The sequence below is a fragment of the Grammomys surdaster genome, unplaced genomic scaffold (assembly GCF_004785775.1).
Source record: "Grammomys surdaster isolate TR1022 unplaced genomic scaffold, NIH_TR_1.0 168, whole genome shotgun sequence".
Lineage (NCBI taxonomy): Eukaryota > Metazoa > Chordata > Mammalia > Rodentia > Muridae > Grammomys > Grammomys surdaster.
This window is the reverse complement of record NW_021604616.1, coordinates 77,222-96,969: the sequence shown is the minus strand read 5'-3', so window position 1 is coordinate 96,969 and position 19,748 is coordinate 77,222. Positions and strand designations below refer to the sequence as shown.

The window sequence follows — 19,748 nt, the reverse complement described above, 5'->3', positions numbered from 1 at the left end:
CTCCCCTGTACACCTCTGACTGCACACAAGGACAGCCAGTGGGGCTCGCAATAACAAGATGATCAGATGTAGATGTCTGTATAGAGCTAGTGAGGAAAACGATAACCAGCTCCCAGCTTGCAGCACATGACCTTGCTTAGACAGGCTTCCCGACCTCTCAGAGTTCTCAAAAGGGAACCTGCATGATCATGTCTACGAATTCAGAACTTCCAGTGTTAATGTGACCAAAATAATATAGCTATTTATTATGTACTTGCATTGAATTTTATTTCAATGAGTGACACTGTAGTGACTATGATTTATGCCCAGCATCTATTTTATTGTAGAAAAATAAAATATAAACTACAGATAACTACAAATACTTCAAATGGTACTTCTAAACCACATGAGTTTCTGTATAACTTTTCATATATTTTTTACTTTTGTTCTAGTGAATTATTATATGGACATAATGCTTAGTGTGTGCTTGAGTGTGTACGTGTGTGTGTGTGTGTGTGTGTGACGGTGCATGCGTGCCTGGAAAGTTTGAGACAAAGTCTCACAATGTAGCATAGGCTGGTCATCTACTTCTCAGCCATGCCCCTGCCTCAGCATCTGAAGAACTGGAGTTACATTCATTAGCTGCTTCATTTTGCACAGAAGCTAAAAAGCTGGTACTTGCTTTCTAAAGTCCTCACTGCAGAAGTTTTCTGGTTTGGTTTTGTTTCAGTGAGATAATTCATAAGACTGAACATATACTGGATTGAAACCTGTAAAAAAAGCAAGAAATAAATCATATATATATATATATATATATATATATATATATGAAGCACTAAGTCCAACTCTTCAAAAGCCACTGAAAACCCATTTTTAAACTAATAGGAATGTAAAATAAGTAAATAATAAATAAATAAATAAATAAATAAAATAGTTTTGCCTTGATAGTAAGCCAGATCCTTAAAGGAGAAAAAAAATACCTGTCTATACTGGATTAGCCAAGTTACACTGGTACCAGAGAACTCTTATTAAATTTTCATCATTTTTTTCCAATAAAAAGCCACTATAAATGCTACATAGACTAGGCACTCTTTTCTCTGTCTTAGAAAAACAATACTTACAGCTGTTGCCTCAATTCTGGTGAATCTTGAGGCGTTCCAAGCTGATTCAGAGTCCTTTGTATGTCCACGGCTATCATAATAGGAAATGAATGAATAATGGTTACAAAAGTTACAGCCATGTAAAATGCTACACTAGAAACAACTGTGTAATTAAATGAGTAAAAGAAAGAAAAACAAAACTGATAATAACTGATAATAACAACTGGAAAAAATAAAGAAAAGGTAAATGGTTTATTAATGTCTAATTTCCAAGAGCAAAGTGAGTGGGAACACTGACCTGTGAAACTGTGCTCATGACCCAAAATGGCCATCTCTTCCTTATGCTACAAGGACCGCACCATGAGTAACACACATACAATTTACTTGACTCTACTGGCATAAAAGCTATCAAACAATAAATCGCTGTGGCAATTATAAATTTGCTTTTAATATAAAGCATATACTACAGCTTTAAATGAGAAATATCAGAATTAGAAAAATTATGTTCAGTCATCTGTGTAACAATCAATATAGAGAAGGTTAATTAAAGTATGCTAAAATTACAAGACATCCCTGGAGACAATGTTTAAGAGACAACTTTTCCATTGATAAAAACTCAAAGTCAGCATGAACATGGGACAAAGTGGCATTAGAAGCCGTGTGGCACAGTGTGATGAAAAGTCCCGACAATCCTAACGTAGTTCACTTCAGAAATGCTTCTCCTGAGTTTAAAATCATGAGGAAGAAGCTGGACCAATCTAGACAGTGGGATAATCTACAAGACATCTGGTCTGGACTTGTAAAACTGGCAATGATGCAGGGATTTCATGTGATGGAAAGTTTCACAGCCCAGTGTGATCAAGGACCTAAGCGTCCAGACACAGGGAGTCACCAAAGACTGTTCCTGGTCTTATTCCAGTGTAGACTGAAGACACAGACACTCCTGGGAGTGTGAGAAGTGGAAAGTCATTTTTTAAAAAGAGAACGCAGACAAGTAAGAAATTAAGGAAACCGTGAGAGAGGCTTCAGAGAGTGAAGGAGGCCTTTGAACCTCCTTTTCTAGAGTTTTCACAAGGCTATGGCAGAAAGTGCACAATGGTTGGGGTACATGTTAAGAGACTGTTACTTCTCGAGGCTATCCAACAGCAATGGAGGCCCAGAACATACTATACATGTCCCCTGGCCCAACAAGGTTGATGACCATGCCCTGTCCACTGGCCACCCACCTGGTTAGGAGATACTAAAGCCCCCTCTGGCCATCTCTCATTTATGCTTTGCTAGGCTGTTGGCCTTGACTGGCTGTAAGCTGTTAATTTGGAGACTCAGATTTCTAATCCCATACTTAGAAGCAGAGTTAAATGACCACATAACCCACTAGACAGCACAAGCGGAAAGAAAGCACTTTATGGGCAAGGGCTATAACGACACTATATCCATTCCTGTGTTTACCGGATTTATCATGCTGTTGACACTGAATAAATCTCTTTATTTTTAAAAAGCCCCAGAGAGATACAAATTTATATGAGAAACTACATGTGTTTCTAAAACATAAAGCCAAAGCAGGAGGTGAGTTTAAAGTAGCTAGGTGCTCAATTGTAATTAATTCACCCACTCAGTAATTACTGGCCATCCACTGTGGGCCAGACATAGTAGGAGGTTTTGAACATGAACAGCAATTCTGCAATGTTCTTTAACTCAGGTAGGTGTGTACTTGAAGATCAACTAAATCATTGAACACTGGATAAAGGCTTATGGAAACATAAATCTGAAACTGCCAAGTCTATCTCTCACCCTGTTTCTCTCTGTCTCCCTCTTTCCCTCTTTCTCTGCATGTGTGTGTGTGTGTGTGTGTGTGTGTGTGTATTTGAGTCAACCCCATTTTACAAAGATATTGACAGCCACAGAGAGTAACTAAAGTCCAAGAAACTGTACCTATTTAGTAAAGGTGCTGGAATTAAAAAAAGTGATTTCCTGGCTTTCAAAACAGTTATTTTTTTCAGTGTGATAGCATTACTGACAAAGGTGAATTCGTGGCTTTAGTGTGTGACCAATGGAGACAAAAGTCAAATGTATCTAACTTCAAGAAGAAATGGAAGTGGCTATGCGGAGTCTGTGTGTACCCAGCCCTCCAAGTATGGGGATGAGGAGGCCCAGTCCATGCAGGTGAAACTGGCCTGCTTTTGTTCCCGAGGAGCTGTGAGCTAACAAACTTGTAGAGACATCACTTTACATATCACCATCACCACCTTCCTGTACCAAGGTCATCAATGGCCTGATGAGCCCCGGATCGGTTCTGTAACATTTTCCAAGCCAAGATAGGTATTAAATGTAAAGAGTAAACACAAACCACAAGGTGAGGCATTTGCAGGAACTCACGCATTGCCTGTAAAGTCTAAAATATTTACTATTTGAAGCTTTAATGAAAAAGCTGACTTATCCCTGCTATGAATTATTAAATATTACTAAACTCTAAATTCAAAAGCCCACTCAGCCCCAAGGTACTAAAAACTCCTTATGTAACAATGTCTGTTTGGTGTAAATACTAATAGTGTTGCAAATTTCCCGCAAATGCTGCCTGAGCATCAAGCTGGGTTCCTATAATTTTTGGAAGGTGTGTGTTACTAGCGCTTGAGAATCAGGTTTGAGCAGGCTATTCTAATTCTTTACTTTGATTTAGAAGCTGGATTACAGTACTCTTCTGTAATGCTCCCCATCCCTGGTGGCTTCCATTTCAGTTTATTGTCTAGGGGTGTTCTGAGCTCACAGGATAGTCATATTCTATTTCAATCAGAATAACTTCAGGGCTTTCTGTTCCCTCAAAAAGTTAGTTTCTGCAGTCTTTTCCTGCTAAGTAAGTGTTTGCTGCCCTCTAGTGGACTGGGGCATAAATAAGTGCATGTACTTTCAGTCGTTAAATCGCAGGTACATTGAATGGGGGCTCTGTAGAGTTGCAGCTTAGGTAATGGGGAATTCTTGCAAGTGTTTGACAAGTGAGTGCATCCAGCTGTCAGGGAGCACAGAACCTGTCCTAACCCACATAAAAAACACCTTCAGATAATTTCCCCAAACAGCCAAGGGAAGAATTCACCACCATCTTTTAGCAGAAAATTTTTCTGTCACGGAATCTACAATAACAGAGTTGTAACATGTTAGAGATAAAATGACTGGTGAGACCCTTGTGAGACACTGATGCTCCGACTCAGGCTTCCACTCCCAGAGGACGAACAGGTCGGTGCCTACCAGGAAAGAACACCTGCAAGGGCACCTGAGGCAGCCTGGCTTGGAAATTTGATTCCACTTCCTCCTGCTGACTCTGCATTTACCACATCGCTCCAGCCGCAGCTGCTTGGCGGTCTCACATACAGTAACCACCTAATTCCCAGTTGTCATTAACTTACAGGGAAGCGGCTTGTACTGGAGACAGTGTAAGCTATTGAATGGGCAAACAGAAGCGGGCAGTTTGTCATTTTGTCTTACGAGTGAACAGTAAGAAAATCCTTATTAAATGTTGTGACTCAGGCTTGAGGAGAATTCAATAGTAACAATGTCCTCCCTAATTTTATATCAACTTGACACAAGCTAGAAGGACTTGGGAAGAGGGACTCTCAATTGAGAAAATGCCTTCATAAGTTCAGGCTGTAGGCAAGCACGTGGTGCAATTTTTAAGATGGTATTTAATGTGCTGGTTGGTCCTGTGCTTTATATAAAAGCAAGCTGAGCGAGCCATGAGGAGAAAGCCAGTAAGCATCACCCCTCCATGGCCTCTGGATCAGCTCCTGCCCCCGGGTTCCTGCCTGGTTTGAGTCTCTGCCTTGGCTTTCCTCAATGCACTGTGACTCATGGCAAGTAAGTCAAATATAGCCTTTCTTCCCCGAGCCACTCTTGGTCATAGTGTTTTGTCACAGTAATGCTTAACTAAGACAACAGTCTGCAATATACTGCCTGAGTCAGAGGTAATGATAAAGATATCACGAGAGCTACATCTTAATTAGAAGAGATGAGACTCAGCTAGTCCCTGCCAGTGACATGTACCCTGCGGCTGCATATTATAGACAAGATTGAAACAGAAGGAGACAAAAGTTGAATGTTTAAAGACTCGAATCTTCCCTCACCTATCAGTTCCTTCCTGTGTTACAGAGTAGTTTAGAGTATTAGGAAGAAATATACTGGAAACCTGGAAGTGGCCCGGATCCTCTAGAAGGATGCATGGCATGGACTAGTAAATCTGGGAGCCGAGACCAGGCTCAGTGTGGACGGAGCGTGAGGTGCAGAGAGCAGGGAGTGCTCACTTAAAGTCCTGTTCAGCATAGAGTGCGTAAGTCATCAATACAAAGAAAAAAAAGTTTTAAAGGGAAAAAGTCAAGTAATTTGGCCTATCTAATATCTATAAAACTGCTCTCGTTTCAAGTAGAGAAGTCTTCTGGAGAACACAAAACCAGCTGCTGAAAACAGTGGCCTCTTTTCAAAGTGTTTTATCTCTTGTCCTGTCTTGTGACTTCAGCAGAAAGGAGTTTATCTTCTGGGACAGTTCAAGCCCTGAGCAGACTGTGGAGGCCATTTTTGGGGGTCGTGGAGAGAGATGAGCCAGTCTGTAGCTGCTAGCACTCTGCTCTCCAGACAGATCACCCTTTGTCTGTAAAGCAACAGCGTCTAGGTCATGTCTAGGTTTCTCATCAGCATAAGTCACCGAAGTAGCAAAATATGGGCAGTTTACTGCTATACTAGATTAACAGAGGGTAGTTCTGTTCTTAACGCTAATGCACAGAACAGTGTCCTCTTCAACTGGATCTCCAGGTGAGTGGAACATGACAGGCTGCACCTCTTAGCAAGGATGCTCTGCGTCCCTTTTTTAACACATGCACTGCTGGGCTGCTCTTGGGTGGACTGCTGAGGTCCTAGTCTCTGCAGAGTGGAACTTCAAAAGAAATCAACAGAGTTGGACTGGGCAAGCGGGGGAGGTGTCCTACACCTTGCAGTAGCCCAGATTTCCTGGTATCTGATTGCTCATGATATCTAGCTTCCCTCTCCTTCTGGCGCACCCCCCCCATACACATCCACATCCACCCACCCCCACCCCCACAGTGACCCAGCCATTGTGCCTGAAGGCAGCAGGGAACAAGGTATATCACCTCAAGCATTTATGACAATGATTTCCAAACCCTTAACTCTGATCCAACTTCTGATCTGTGCTCACTGCGAAAACAGCACTCATGGGATTCTAAATCACTAAATATAAGTGTCTGATTCCCTTAAGCATACAGCAGAAGCTTGACTTGAAATCTTTTCTTCTCTTCCCTCCACATACCTGGATGCACAGAACAGGCATGGGGATGGGGATGGAGAATTTGTAAGAATTATATTTTCAGAGCTATTAAAAAACCTTAAGATTGTGTAACCACAAATGAAAGGAACATAAATGAGCAGAAATAATCCAGGCAGGCAACCACAGAGGATGCCGAGTCAGGGTAAGGGAAGCAGAGCACGAATTTCACTCTCAGAACTTTGCTATGAATGGTGTCATCCATAATCCAAAATAAAACAAAAAAATGCCCCAAATTAAAAACGTTTGAGCATCTCCATAGTGACCGAAACAGAAAGCTTCATGCTATGAATTTTTTCCTGTACAAAGTCACTATAAAAAAAGGTGCGCACATTGTCTTTAGCCCACATGTTCAAGGTAGATATGCAACACAATTAAGCTTCAACCTGAAAGAGGAGGAGGAAGAAAGACAGAGATCCAGACTCTCTGGCTCTTGCTGGGCAGTAAAGTCCTGGGCAGGCTGCCAAGGCAGGTGGGTAGAGGAGATCTGAGCTTAAATGGATGGCTAAGTACTCTCTAAGGGAGAGGAGCAACTTGAAAAGAGCTGTCTGTGTATCTTGGAAGCCTAATAAGACAGAGTGATCAAGACGTAAGGAAACCTTCCAATCCTGAGAGGCAAAGAAGGGGGGATTTAAGCACCTGGGAACATAGGCACAAACTAGGAAAAAACAATCCTTGAGCAGGGTGTGAAATAATTACTTTCTTTTCCACAGGTCAACTTCTTGCCTGGAAAATCAAAGTCACCCCACAGAATGTCAAAGAAGCACTTGGACTACACAAAAGATCCTGAAACATGGAAAGGAAGGTCACAAGAGAACTAGAAGACCCAGCCAAATAATAAACACTAAAAAGGCTAAATTGAGAGCCATTAGGGGAACAAGGGAAAGGGCAAATTCTAAAATGAGGTTGGGGTCGGCGGCTGGGTACCAGAAAGAACCAATATGCAAGTAGTGCCACAACCATCTCCTCTATCCAGGGCGGTTTGACATATTCTGGTTTCTTGGCCACACTCACTTCTTTTGATAGCCGTAGCTCTTGGCTCATTCTTATCTTGCTTGCCCAGACTCCTATCTTAATTCCTACTGATTTCAACATACAAGTGGCTGATCCTTCCACTGCTCCTGGGAGCGCATGCTCCAACAGTATGTCACATCCTGTGTCTCCTCCATGGTCCCACATCACTTACAGCCATTCTGTGCATCCACCTCCCCTCTGGCATGCTGACTCCATGTGCCTATTTGGCATCAGCCCTGCTTCTCCTCACCTTCTTCTTCAGTGGCCTTTGATGGAATGCATACTGCATGGTCTATCACTATCTGTTCTCTCTTGCACACATCCGCCAGCTTAACTATCTCTGACACATCTACAACCATGCCCCCTCTGCCTCTGCACTACCACTGCAATCCTCTACCCCAACCCTTGTTCTAACGGAGGTAAAGGGCTATCTAAGCTGGGACTGGCCCCTCCTTATCTCTAATGCATCAAGGGAGCTGCCATCTGAACAGCCATTCAAAACATTCCCAGATACTGTAAGACTCACACTGCAAACTGTTTCAGTGATGAGTTCACAGCCACAAACCCCTCAGCAAACCTCCCTGGTCCTCAGGTACCCCCCTTGTATGAGCAGTCTCTCTCCAGCACACAGGATGCTTCTGTTATTGCTGTTGTTCAATTCAATCTTTCCCTTAACTCACTTCTTCACCTTATCCTTTTCTCTCTAAAGGATCACTCTACAGACACAAACATCACCGTTTTACTGACTGACAGAGTTCTAGCATCCAGACTCGCTTGCACACCACAGATGCTTCATAAATAGGGACAAGTTGTAGAGACACACAAGTGACACTCTTGTACAATATGACATCATCTAAATGCATTGTGTTATATGAATCAGAGTCTCCTGAGATCTGACACAAACCTTCCCTCAACTGTATTACTTGGGAAAGTGACTTAAGCATTCGAAAACTAAATTTTCATCTGACAGACTTGATGGCAAAATCTGATAAGAACATTTTAAAAATACACAAGAGTTAATTTTAGATACAGAATATACAATTTTAAAGAGAGAGCTTTAAATTTCTAGGTTAAGGTTAGGGAGATGGCTCAGTGGGTAAAATGTTTGCCACACAAGCTTGAGACCTTGAATTCAAATCACTAGAACACTGGCTAGAGAGATGGCTCAGCAGTTAAGAGCACTGACTGCACTTCCAGAGGTCCTGAGTTCAATTCCCTGCAACCACATGGTAGCTCACAACCATCTGATGCTGTCTTCTGGTATGTCTGAAGACAGGGACAGTATACCCGCATACATGAAATAAATCAAATTGCTAGAACACATACATGCAAAGCATGCAACTATATTCCCCAGTGCTCCTATGCCAGGATGGAAGGCTGGGACAGGAGGCTCCCTAGAAGTTCACTAGACAGCTAGCCTGACTTATGCAACACAGCAAAAACACCATCCCAAGTGAACTGGAAGGCAAGGACTGCTTTCTGAAGCTGTTGTCCTTTGACAACACTTTGCTCTACACTATGGGACATATGCCTGCACTTACATACTTAAATATAAACACACACACACACACACACAAAATCATATACATATATACAAAAAATCTAGAAAAAGAAAATATAATTGCACACGCTATAATCTCAGCACTCTGGAGGCTGATGGATTACCAATTCAAGACCAACAAAGGTCATATAGCACGAATCACTCTCAACAAAGAAACAAACACCAAAAGAGCTTAGGTACCTTCCAAAAAGACAACATAACTAAGATCACCAGATGTTTCCCCGCTGAGCTTGCTTCCCACCTGTGCCTGCAGCAAGGCAACACTGAGTTCCCCATTGAACAGGCCTCAGGAGGACTTTTCTAATGGCTCTCACATTCCTAATAGGGAGAACAATGGTCCATGGACTACAAGCAGACCTTGGTGATGTCTGTGGGTGTTCTCTTTGACTTCAAAGGGGATGAAGACGACCCTCCTCCCTGTACAGAAGTTAAGTGGTCATACATAACTCATATCACTAACTCAGTACCTCAGTCATGGTTTCTTCACTGACCATAGTAACTATACCAAAGAGAGAAAACTAAGGGCAATAAATACACCAAAGCAGGATACTGTTCATGTCCTATATGGACTCTTCCAAAGTAACTAAAAGTATCAACTACTTAAAAAAAACCTCTGGTATACATCAGAAGGGCAATTACTCTATAATAAAAAGTACTGCTCAGGAATGGGTACAGAACAAACAAGCAAGCAATTTCATAAAGAAGTCAAAGAGATGAGGACAAGTATTGTCAAAATAATTCCAGGAAACAAACACTAGTCAGCTTCAAGCAACCAAATGCACACAAACGATAATTTCATAAAAGGCAAGCAACACCGTGATCCAACCAATCACTGGACATAGATTATGTTCATAGTATATATAGCTAAAAGTAATTGTGATTATGTAAGTAACTGTAGCATGTTGTGTACACATGAAGATGCTGGTCAGATGATCAGTATCACTTTATCCATGTAGATCTCCAAGCATGCATTCCTGGAGACAGGATAGGTGTCAAGATCCCCAACTCATAAACAAACATTCAACCTGGAGATAAAATTTTCATGAATAAAGGATTGTTAACATATGGATGTAACATCCACCAATGAAGCACACAAACCTAGCAGATGCAGGAGAAAAGGTAAATCATAAAAAAGTACCCTCTGTATATTATAACCTCATGTTCTTAAATTTTTTTCATATAAATACTTTGGTGGCTGAGATGTTCAAATCTTTCTCTTCAGAGAACACGGGAAAAACAGCAATTAAACTTTGATTTTTCCGATAAAAGGCATTATAAAATAAAAGCAAGATGATGAGCAAATAATTAGAAAATAGGTCAAATAAGGCATCACTAGGAAATGTAGTGAGATCATTTGACTACCCCAAAGGAGCTATCTGAAAGAAATGCAGGTACAAAGGCCCTGAGGTGTGAAAGGATTGCCCCAAGAAGCTACAGAAAAACCTGAGGTGGATCATTGGGGGAGACAGGTTAGACGGGGGTGTGAGTACAGAGGCTCACACTTCATTGCAAGGGGCAAGAAAGTCACAGACAAGTTTTAATCTGGGTGTGACATATGCTCATATTTTTAAAGTGACTTGTTTTTGATGTGCAGAAGATAAAGGGGCAAGAAAGGGGGCAGAGAGAACAATGTGGAGGCTGCTGTCATCTGAGGAACAGTGTTGACCTGGTGGCCACAAATGGAGAGAAGGGGACAAGAAGGCTGTGCACTTCCTTGCACTTAGTCTGGATCTTACAAGGAAGTTCCCTAAATCACAAGGTGGACTAGGAACCAAAGGGAAGAGAGTTCATGCTCGGGGCATGAGCCAACAGATGATTCACACACATGGGGGAGAGAGAGTTCCAGGAAGTACCCAAGCCACTGATTAAGAATGTTGTGTACAAAGTAAGTAAGACAAGTGTACCCATGCCTCAAAGAGCAACCACACTCTATCTTGTAGGACAAGTCACCAGAGAAAAGAGAAACTGCCCTTCTCACTGAGATTCCCTTGGATAAGAAATATTCCCCTACCAATGTCTGGACTGTGTCAACAGTTTGGGCATGAAAAAATTACAATACCAGAGTATTCAAGGGGGTAAATAATCTCAACCATCGATTTTCTACTGTGACAAAAGACCTGCTCACTTCTTGGGACTGGAGTTCTTTTTACAGAAAAAGACTGCTCTGGTGCCAAAGAGAAAAGTGAAGATACTCAATTCCCTTTTGTGCAGTCATGTGTTCAGAGGCAAAAATGAGCGTCTCTTCACTAGCCCAGAACATGTTTCCTCCCAGAACAACAAACTGACCCATATTTAAAAAAATATCTGTGTTGAAGATTTCAGATAATGTATTTTGACTAGACTCATTCGCCCAGATCCTCCCAGAACCACTCCAATTTAAGAACTTACACTTTTATAGAAACTTCTCATTGCATCTCAGAGTCCTCAGAACCTCACGGGGCCAGGAGCTAAACAGAGATCCTTATTAACAAATAGGGACAGTGAGTGTGAAGTAAGAGTAGTTACTGAACTAGAGACATTCAAAATTCCATCAAGATCACATTTAAGGAGATAGCTGAATCTACAGGAGACACACGACAAGAGAGAGGGATGGATTCAACACAAAACATGTTTCTGTTATCTTCTTCTACCATTTATAGCAAAGGCTCATGCTTTTAGCTAGTACTTTCCCAGAGCTCCCGAAAACACACATACACAGAAAAGCACAAGGAAGATTATTATACAAGCTTTAGCAGAAATGTCGATACTCAAATTCTGATGGGAAGGTTTTCTTCTTTTTCCAGTTATTTGCTGTTTATTTTGTGTACATGAGTGTTTTGCCTGCATGTATGTATATGTACTATGTGCCCAGAGTGGGCAAATGAGGGTGTCACATCCCTTGGAACCGGAGTTACAGATGTTTGAAAGTCACTTTGTGGATGCTGGAGACTGAATCCAGCCCTCTGCAAGAGCAGCAAGTACTCTTAACTGCTGAGCAACCTCTCCAGTTCCACAATAAGAAGATTTTGTTACCAATGAATTTGATTAGCTTGCTTACCGAAAGTTCTTAGCCACCTTAGAGTTTCCTTAAAAACAAAAAATACTTAAATGCCAGAATTTTCTTTTCTTATTGAGATGTTATTCATTGGCGATCTCACACATGTATAGAATGACTATGGCTGCTCTTTCTTTCACCCCGCCTTTCCCTTCGGCCCTTGCCAGCCATACTTCACAAATCTTCCCACACCCATTACTCTGTGTTTGGTCCCACAGAACATAACTAGGCCCATCTGTGTGACACAGGGTTTGTAACTATCCATTAAGAGCAGAGAGTTAACTATAACAACTATGGTTTTTTTTTTTCATCAAACGCTGTTTCACAGTTAGCTGTTCTCCATTCTATTTATTAACTTTCTTCATTTCTTAATTCAGTTAATTCATGCAAGACTCACTCTTGAAACATTTATGCCAATAATTCTCATCTTCTAATATCAGAAAAACCTCATAATCCTGGTGGCACTCTAGCCTAGTGGTCCTCAACCTGTGGGTTGTGACTTGTTTGGGGGTGACAGATCAGATATCCTGTATACCAGATATTTATATTATGCTTCATAACAGTAGCAAACTTGCAGTTATCAAGTAGCAACAAGTAATTTGACGATTGGGAGTCACCATAACATGAGAAACTGTATTAAAGGGTCACAGTGTCAGGAAGGCTGAGTGTCGGGAAGGCTGAGGATCCCTGCTCTAGCAGCTCTTACAAACGGCTGCTTCCATTATGGGAGTCTAAATAATGGGCAAGCCCCATGACAAATGGCCTCTTAACACTAAACCCGAACTCGATAGGAGAGTTTTCAGGAGTCCTTGAAACTCTGGCTGGGACTTGGCTTTATAATGTTGGAAGAGATTATAATCCAGCCCATAATACCCAAGAAACCACATTCTAGAAATGAAAGAGCTTGTTCAAGCTCATGCTTGCACATGCAAACACACACATACACACAAACGCGCACGTGTGCACAGGAGTGCACACGCTTGCGTGCACACACACAGCTTGCTGAATTACAGAATGTTCTATGTTCACTGAATTTCTTAACAGCTATGTTCACAAATACCCGATTCAAATTAGAAATGCAATTTAAGCCACAATGAGATAAGAATGTTTCGGAAATGGATTAAACGTTAGGCTGTTCTTCTTGGCAAGGATTTGGAGCTATGTCAGCTCCGACTCTGGCTGGAGGAAGCAAGCACTTCAGGAAGCTTTTCTTGTTTCTACTAATGCAGACCATACACAAATCCTAAGACCCACCAACCCAGGAACAGAAGCAGCATTGTTTCTAACAGTAAAGCACAGAAACAAAACAACAACAACAACAACAACAACAAAAACTGAAAAAGACTTCAAATGTTTGCCAACAGTATTAAAGTAAACTGGTATAAATGTCTGAATAAGGACTATTTCCTATAAATGAAAATAAATAACCTATTCCACACAGATGAGTCCCACAGAGTGAAAGCAAAGTGTAGCTCAATAAAACACACTTACTAACTCTACCAGATGAAGCTTACGAGTCAGGTAAGTTAATTAGTGGTGCTGAAAACACATGGTGACCAACACAGAGAAAGTGTAAGCTGGCGAAGGACTCTGGGCTCAACATGCACCCAGTGATCTGCACAATATTTGGCAGTCAGTCACTGGGCTGCACACTCCTCATGGGCACTACTTAACAAAAAACATAAGCCAGCTTTTAAGGATACAAAATGTTACACTGAAGATCTCAGTACATTTCTTCTGCTCTTCAAAAATACAAGTTCTCTCCGTGTGTTCTAAAAACATTTTTCTATGAGGTCTTTGGGAAGAAGTATGCATGGCCTCTGTTAAAATGTCCTTCTCTAGTCGGCCCACGAATGTTCACTGACCTACATCATAGGTAGGACTTGACTAAGGATGGCAGAAGGTAATGACTGGATAGCCCAATTCCAGATAATCTAATAAAATGCTACTTTTGAACATGAATTCAACCTTTGGGAAAATATCATTTCTGAGATGCATGCTGAGCTTCTAGACCTAGGAGAGAAACCGTGAGCTAAGAAGGAAAAGACATCCTATCAGTCCTGGGACAGAAAGCATGGCCTTAGCACACGGGCACAGAAGGGAGGGAGGGCAAGCACAGATGTCTTACCAGCTCTGCTACCGATCAGCAGCCTATACCAAAGGATGAAAATATCGGTTACATCGTTTTAACATTCCATATTTGATTCACAAGGAGATCAGTCAAGTTCTAATTTGCTCCATCTTTACTTGTCATTTCAAAGTCAGATTGCTGCTTCGACGTAGGTAAACATCTACAATTATGTAGCATATACCTGTCACATATATGTGTAAATACTTACCTAAATATTCTATTTACTATAACTTATCCCCTTCAATAAAAAGTGACTTAACAGCAAAACCCACTGAACTTTAAAATACTGTTTCAGAGCTAAGGATTCTGGAGACACAGGTCAGTGGCAGGGCACTTGCCTCACACGCATGAGGCCCTCAAGTCAGCACCCACTACCTCAGGGGGGAAAACGTTTCATCTCTCTTAGGCTTTGCAAACTAAAATGGTCAAAATACTGGTAAAAGAAGACAAATTTATATTCTTGCTATTGGTTATTCTTGACTTCTTCTAATTAAAAAGAAAACTCTGTTGTTTTCTTTTTGGCACTGCAAGACTTAAAATTCATGTAAGCCTTTATTTATCTGATCAAGACTAACGGGAGTCTTTGCAGTCCCAGGAAGCCTTGACTTCTGCTTGATCAAGACATCCGCCTTCTAGCTACCTTACTTACCCTCCCTAGACCCATTAATAAAACCAGGTCATCTGCAGGGTCACAAACTTAAAAGATGTGAACGTTCGTGTCAGAGGAAGAACTTACCTATGGTGTGGACCCCTATTCCGGAACCTCTTCTATATTAATAGCTTTGTCAGACCGGGAAAGGAGAAGTGAGATTTCACACTTCTGCCTTTCAGTTCCACAGGTTTCTACACAGCTCGTATCACAGTGGTAGGCTAGATTTCTACCGGCCACTTACTTTCCCTCTAAACCTCTTTTCATTCAGACACTGAACGTTAGAATCAGAAAACATGCACAGCAGCACTGGTCATAAAGTCATGACCAATCTCAAGTCTCCATCAGCCAACCAAACTTCCCCTGGATGGGACATTCCTATCTCAGTTGTTCAAGCCAAACACACACATCTCCTCCCTCCCTTTCCTTATCTGATGTTCTTCCTTCATTTTGCACTTAAAGGCAGACATACCTAGAAACAGATTTCACACACCCCCGTCCCCATATCACACTTGCCTCACCTTGCAGAGCACAGGAAAGGCAAACTGTTCTCTAGAGCAGTGGTTCTCAACCTTCCCAACATAGGAACACTTAATACAGTTGTGACAATAACTCCCAACCATAACATTATTTTGTTGCTAACTCATAACTAGAATTTTGCTACTGTTATGAATCCTAATCCAAATATCTGTGTTTTTCAGTAGTCTTAGAGAATCTGTGAAGTGTTTGACCCTTCAAAGGATCATGAGCCACAGGTGGAAAACCACTGCTCTAAATGGTACATTTCCAGTCCCCTCTGGCCTTGAAAGATTTTTCCTTTACAATTATACAATTTTAGGGTTGCCCTTTTCTAGGGAAAAGTTGTAACCCCTGCTCTGACCACAGTCTTACACCCATGGTGGTGGCTCATGCCTTGACTCCTGGGCTATGAACCAGGAGAAAGCAGGTAGAGTGACTTGTTTTGTTCACCCAGGAAAGGGCCCAAGATAAGACAGACAATTGAACATGAAGAGAGAGAGCTAGAAGGTGGGGGTGGGGTGTCACACACCTTTAATCCCAGTGCTCAAGATACAGAAGCAGGCAGAGTCCAAGGCCAGTCTGGTCTACAGAGCTAATTTCAGGACAAAGAGAAACTCCGTGTTGAACAGAAAATATGTATCTTATTTCCAGTAAGCTACTTCATCTGGATTTTGTTCTGATTTCTCTGGTTGCTCAAACTTTTCATGCTGCTTTCTTCTTGACATCCAGAGTCTTTACATCCCAAATCCCTTTCTCCTGCTCTTTTGGGCTTAACTTGGATTCAAGGTTTTAGGTACCAGTTGTGCTATGACCCAAATTCCAAATTGTGATATGGATCCCAATTTCCAAATTTATGTATCTCATCTGTCTGGTATCTCCATGCAGATGTCCAAAAGACTTTTCAAAATGCACTTGACCAAGTGTGAAGTGATCCAGTGGTGATGTACTTTCGCTAGAACTCTTGTAAAAATAAAAACACTTACTGGAAGGAAACAAAATCCTCCCCAAACTAGTCCTGGACTTAGTCTGTCTCACCCAGTTCATACTTGCAACCACCTGCTCCTGTACTGTGTGCGCAGGCTCCTCCCCTTCCCTTCCAGGCCCACCCACAAGTACCTGCATGTCCTCCTGGCTCTGGCTTCACAGCTCTCTCTCCCACTGATGCGTGACAAAGTCTCTCTCAACAGACCTCTGCCAAGAGCAATACATGTCCTCTCACTCTCCCAAAGTCTGTCCTCTAAGTAGCAACTGAGTGATCCCTTCAAAGTGCAGCTCTATCTGTGTCTCTTACACTTCAGTGACTTCTACTGCCTTGCAGAGTGAAAGCTAAACTCCCCACAGCACAGACAGAGCTCTAGGTTTGTCATCTTGCCCCCCTGACTTCCCCTCTGGCTACTCTAGCCTCAAGTACTGTGCTATGGATGTGAGACTTGTTTGTTCTCCTTCTCTTCTGAGCAACCCAAGCTCTAGAAGGCTTTGGAGTGTTTATTGCTGCGATCCCCTTCATGTGACTTGCCCTGGTAGCTCTCTGCCAGACCTTCCTCCTCTCACATCCAGGGCCCAGCTAAGCAACAAAGCACCCAGCTGTGCCCACATCTCTCTCAGTCTGTCTCCTCACAGGAGGTTGTGTTGCTTGTTAACTGTTATACCATACACTGCTTCTAACTGTAAACCACAGGAAGACAGGACCTTATAGATTTATCTAGGGCTACTTCACATTCTCTGAAATGGAATATAATGTGTAGTAGATGCTCAAAGAACTACTGCTGAATATGGCAAACCAGGATACCACAATGAAAAGTCACTTTGTCTGAACTATCTTCACAATATTTAAATTTAAATTTCCAAATAAATGACCTGGGAATCATCTGTCCACTATTTCTATTCATTAGGCATCTATACCCCTTCCCCACTTTAGCTGAGGGCCTAACTCCCAGTAGCTTTGAACTTGTGTGGTGGCCCCAATGGACAGTACTTTATATATCTGAAGATAGGGACTGGACCTTTTATTAATGATCTCAGTCTTCATTAAAAATATTTTAATTATATTGAATCTAGGGCCATGCACATGTTAGCTAAAGATCCTATTAAGAACTATACCTCTTTTTGCTTTATATTGTGAGACAAGGGTCTCACTAAGTTACCCAGGCTGGCCTTAAACTTCCTCAGTAGCCCAGGCAAGCCTTGAACTTGTAATCTTCTGGCCTCAGCCTTCTGAATATCTGGAATTATAGGCCTGAACAATGAGGCTCCGCTTGGTCTCATCTTAGGAACTGTGGACATGGGATAGATGGGGGAAGCCCTCGACATAATCCAATGGGTAATAATTAGGTTGGATGTTTAGCTGCCATCTACACTGAACCTTGGCTCAGATTATCACTTCTTATCTGGATGGAACAACTGATTTCTTTCTTAACAAGCAAGGCCCGATTTAAATTAGCCCTTTCCTCCTTCCAGTGCAAGCTGCCATGGTCTCCAGTGTGTAGGGTCTACTGTTTACCACATCTCTAATCTCAGAGTGGTACAGTCACTCCTCAGCCTCCGAATAGCTGGCACTGTTTAACCACAGAAGCCAAGAGACCTACTCTACTTTGGCATCCTTTCTTACAAAATGACTGGAATTCCACATGTGTAAACTGAACAATAAGCACCCTTAAATTCCACACAAGTGATTACATTCGGCTGAGGACAGTCAGCAACACCCAGACAATTGGCAGCAAGGGAGCCATGGAGAGATTAGAGCAGTCTGCAGCAGGAGAACAAAGATGCTGGAATAGCTGTCTTGATGGAACACTCTTAACTGCCTGCCATGAACAGCATGATGCTCAGTGCTACTTGAGCATCTTTCCTAGCTCCCCTGGTGGTCAAAGAAAACACTAATCCTGGTAGACACCAGTACCTTCTAGCTATACTGTACCATCTATACTGTAACTTTATTTCCTTTACCTTCAAAGTACATTGGCATCTCATTTAAATCACTTGGGTAGAATATTATTGAGAGGCCAACGATTACATTTAAAATATGGTAAGATCATTTAAAAACATTCTGCATTTTGGTAGTGTGTTAGTATGTTGGTAAGGCTGATGAATAAAAGTGAATTAACAAGCAGTCAAGGAGTTCTGGTGTCACATACAGTGGTGTCTTTATTCCCAGCACTCCAGAGGCAGACACAGGTGGGTCTCTGTGAGTTCAAGGCCAGCCTGGTCTGCATAGCAAGTACTGGGTCAGGTATACTTAATGAGACCCTGTCTCCAAAGAAAAAAAATAGGATTTGGCAATGCCTTACAGCTACAGTATTCTAGAGTGTGTGATTATCTGTAACTCAGGAATTAAAACCCCAAATCTGTATGCATATAAACATACATATACATGTACATGTGTATGTGTTGAGGGATAACTCTCACATTGGCTCTGTTTGTTTGCTATTTCTGTAACAAGGGATGTTCTTGGGGCATCTATACCATCCTCCATAATACTTCTCTTGACAGATTAAAATGTCCCATCCTGCCACAGTTTGATTGTCATGCTGAGGCTTGATCCCCAAAGTGGATAAGGGTCAGGGTTAGGATTGGTTAGGGTTAGTGTTAGCATTAGAGTTAGGGTTAGGATTAGGGCTGGTTAGGGTTGACTAGAGTTTGGATTAGGGTTGGTGTTGGTTAGGTTACGGTTACGGTTAGGGTTAGGGTTAGGGTTGGGGTCAGTGTTGGTGTTAGGTTTTGTTAAGATTATGGTTAGGATCAGGGTAAGGGTTATGGTCAGAGTCATGGTCAGGGTCAGGGGTTGTTAAGATGTCAATGAATGGGGTTAGTACATTTCTGGACTTTGAAACTGTAATGTTCTGCATGAAGGTGACAGTCATTACAGTCAGTGTGGTTACCTCTCCTCATTCTCCCTCTTCCCTTCCAGCCATGTAATATTCGTGTCCAGAGGTCACCACCAAAGACCAACATGCTCAGCTGTGATCTTGTCTCCAGTACTGTGGCTAAATAATGTATTCCTTTATAACCTATCTATTCCTGTGCATTTTGTTACAGCAACAACAACAACTAGAATCTTAAACACCTGCTTAGGTCTTTCCTGTCTCTTTTCACACTGCATAGTCACAAGGACAAAATTAATGTGAGCCCTGTCTAATCAGATTTTATTCCTAATAAATATAAATCTTTTGAGTTCTTAATAGTACTCATTGGATCTTAACCTATGAGACTAAGCCAGCAAACCTCACTGTCAATATCCAGATGTTCTTAGAGGAATTATAAATTGTAAATCTTTATTTCATTATAAAAACAATGCAACTCTGGCCTGTGCTAGCACCTGCCCCTCTATTAATCTCCCTCTGTATTTACTCTAACGCCTTCTAGCCACTTCAATTGTGTTCCTATAATGTCCCTCCCTCCCTCGTCCCTTAATTGCTCATGTTTTATCAACTGCCACCAAGTT

General features: G+C 41.8%; 1 protein-coding gene across 1 annotated transcript in view; it reads right to left on the bottom strand.

Annotated features, from left to right (window-relative positions):
- Positions 1-19,748, bottom strand: part of Stx7 (syntaxin 7) — a 37,360-nt gene that overhangs the window by 11,359 nt on the left and 6,253 nt on the right. Inside the window, exon 3 of the mRNA XM_028766445.1 lies at positions 1,101-1,170. Coding sequence (XP_028622278.1) covers positions 1,101-1,170 — 70 coding nt within the window. The remainder of the gene's footprint in view (positions 1-1,100; positions 1,171-19,748) is intronic.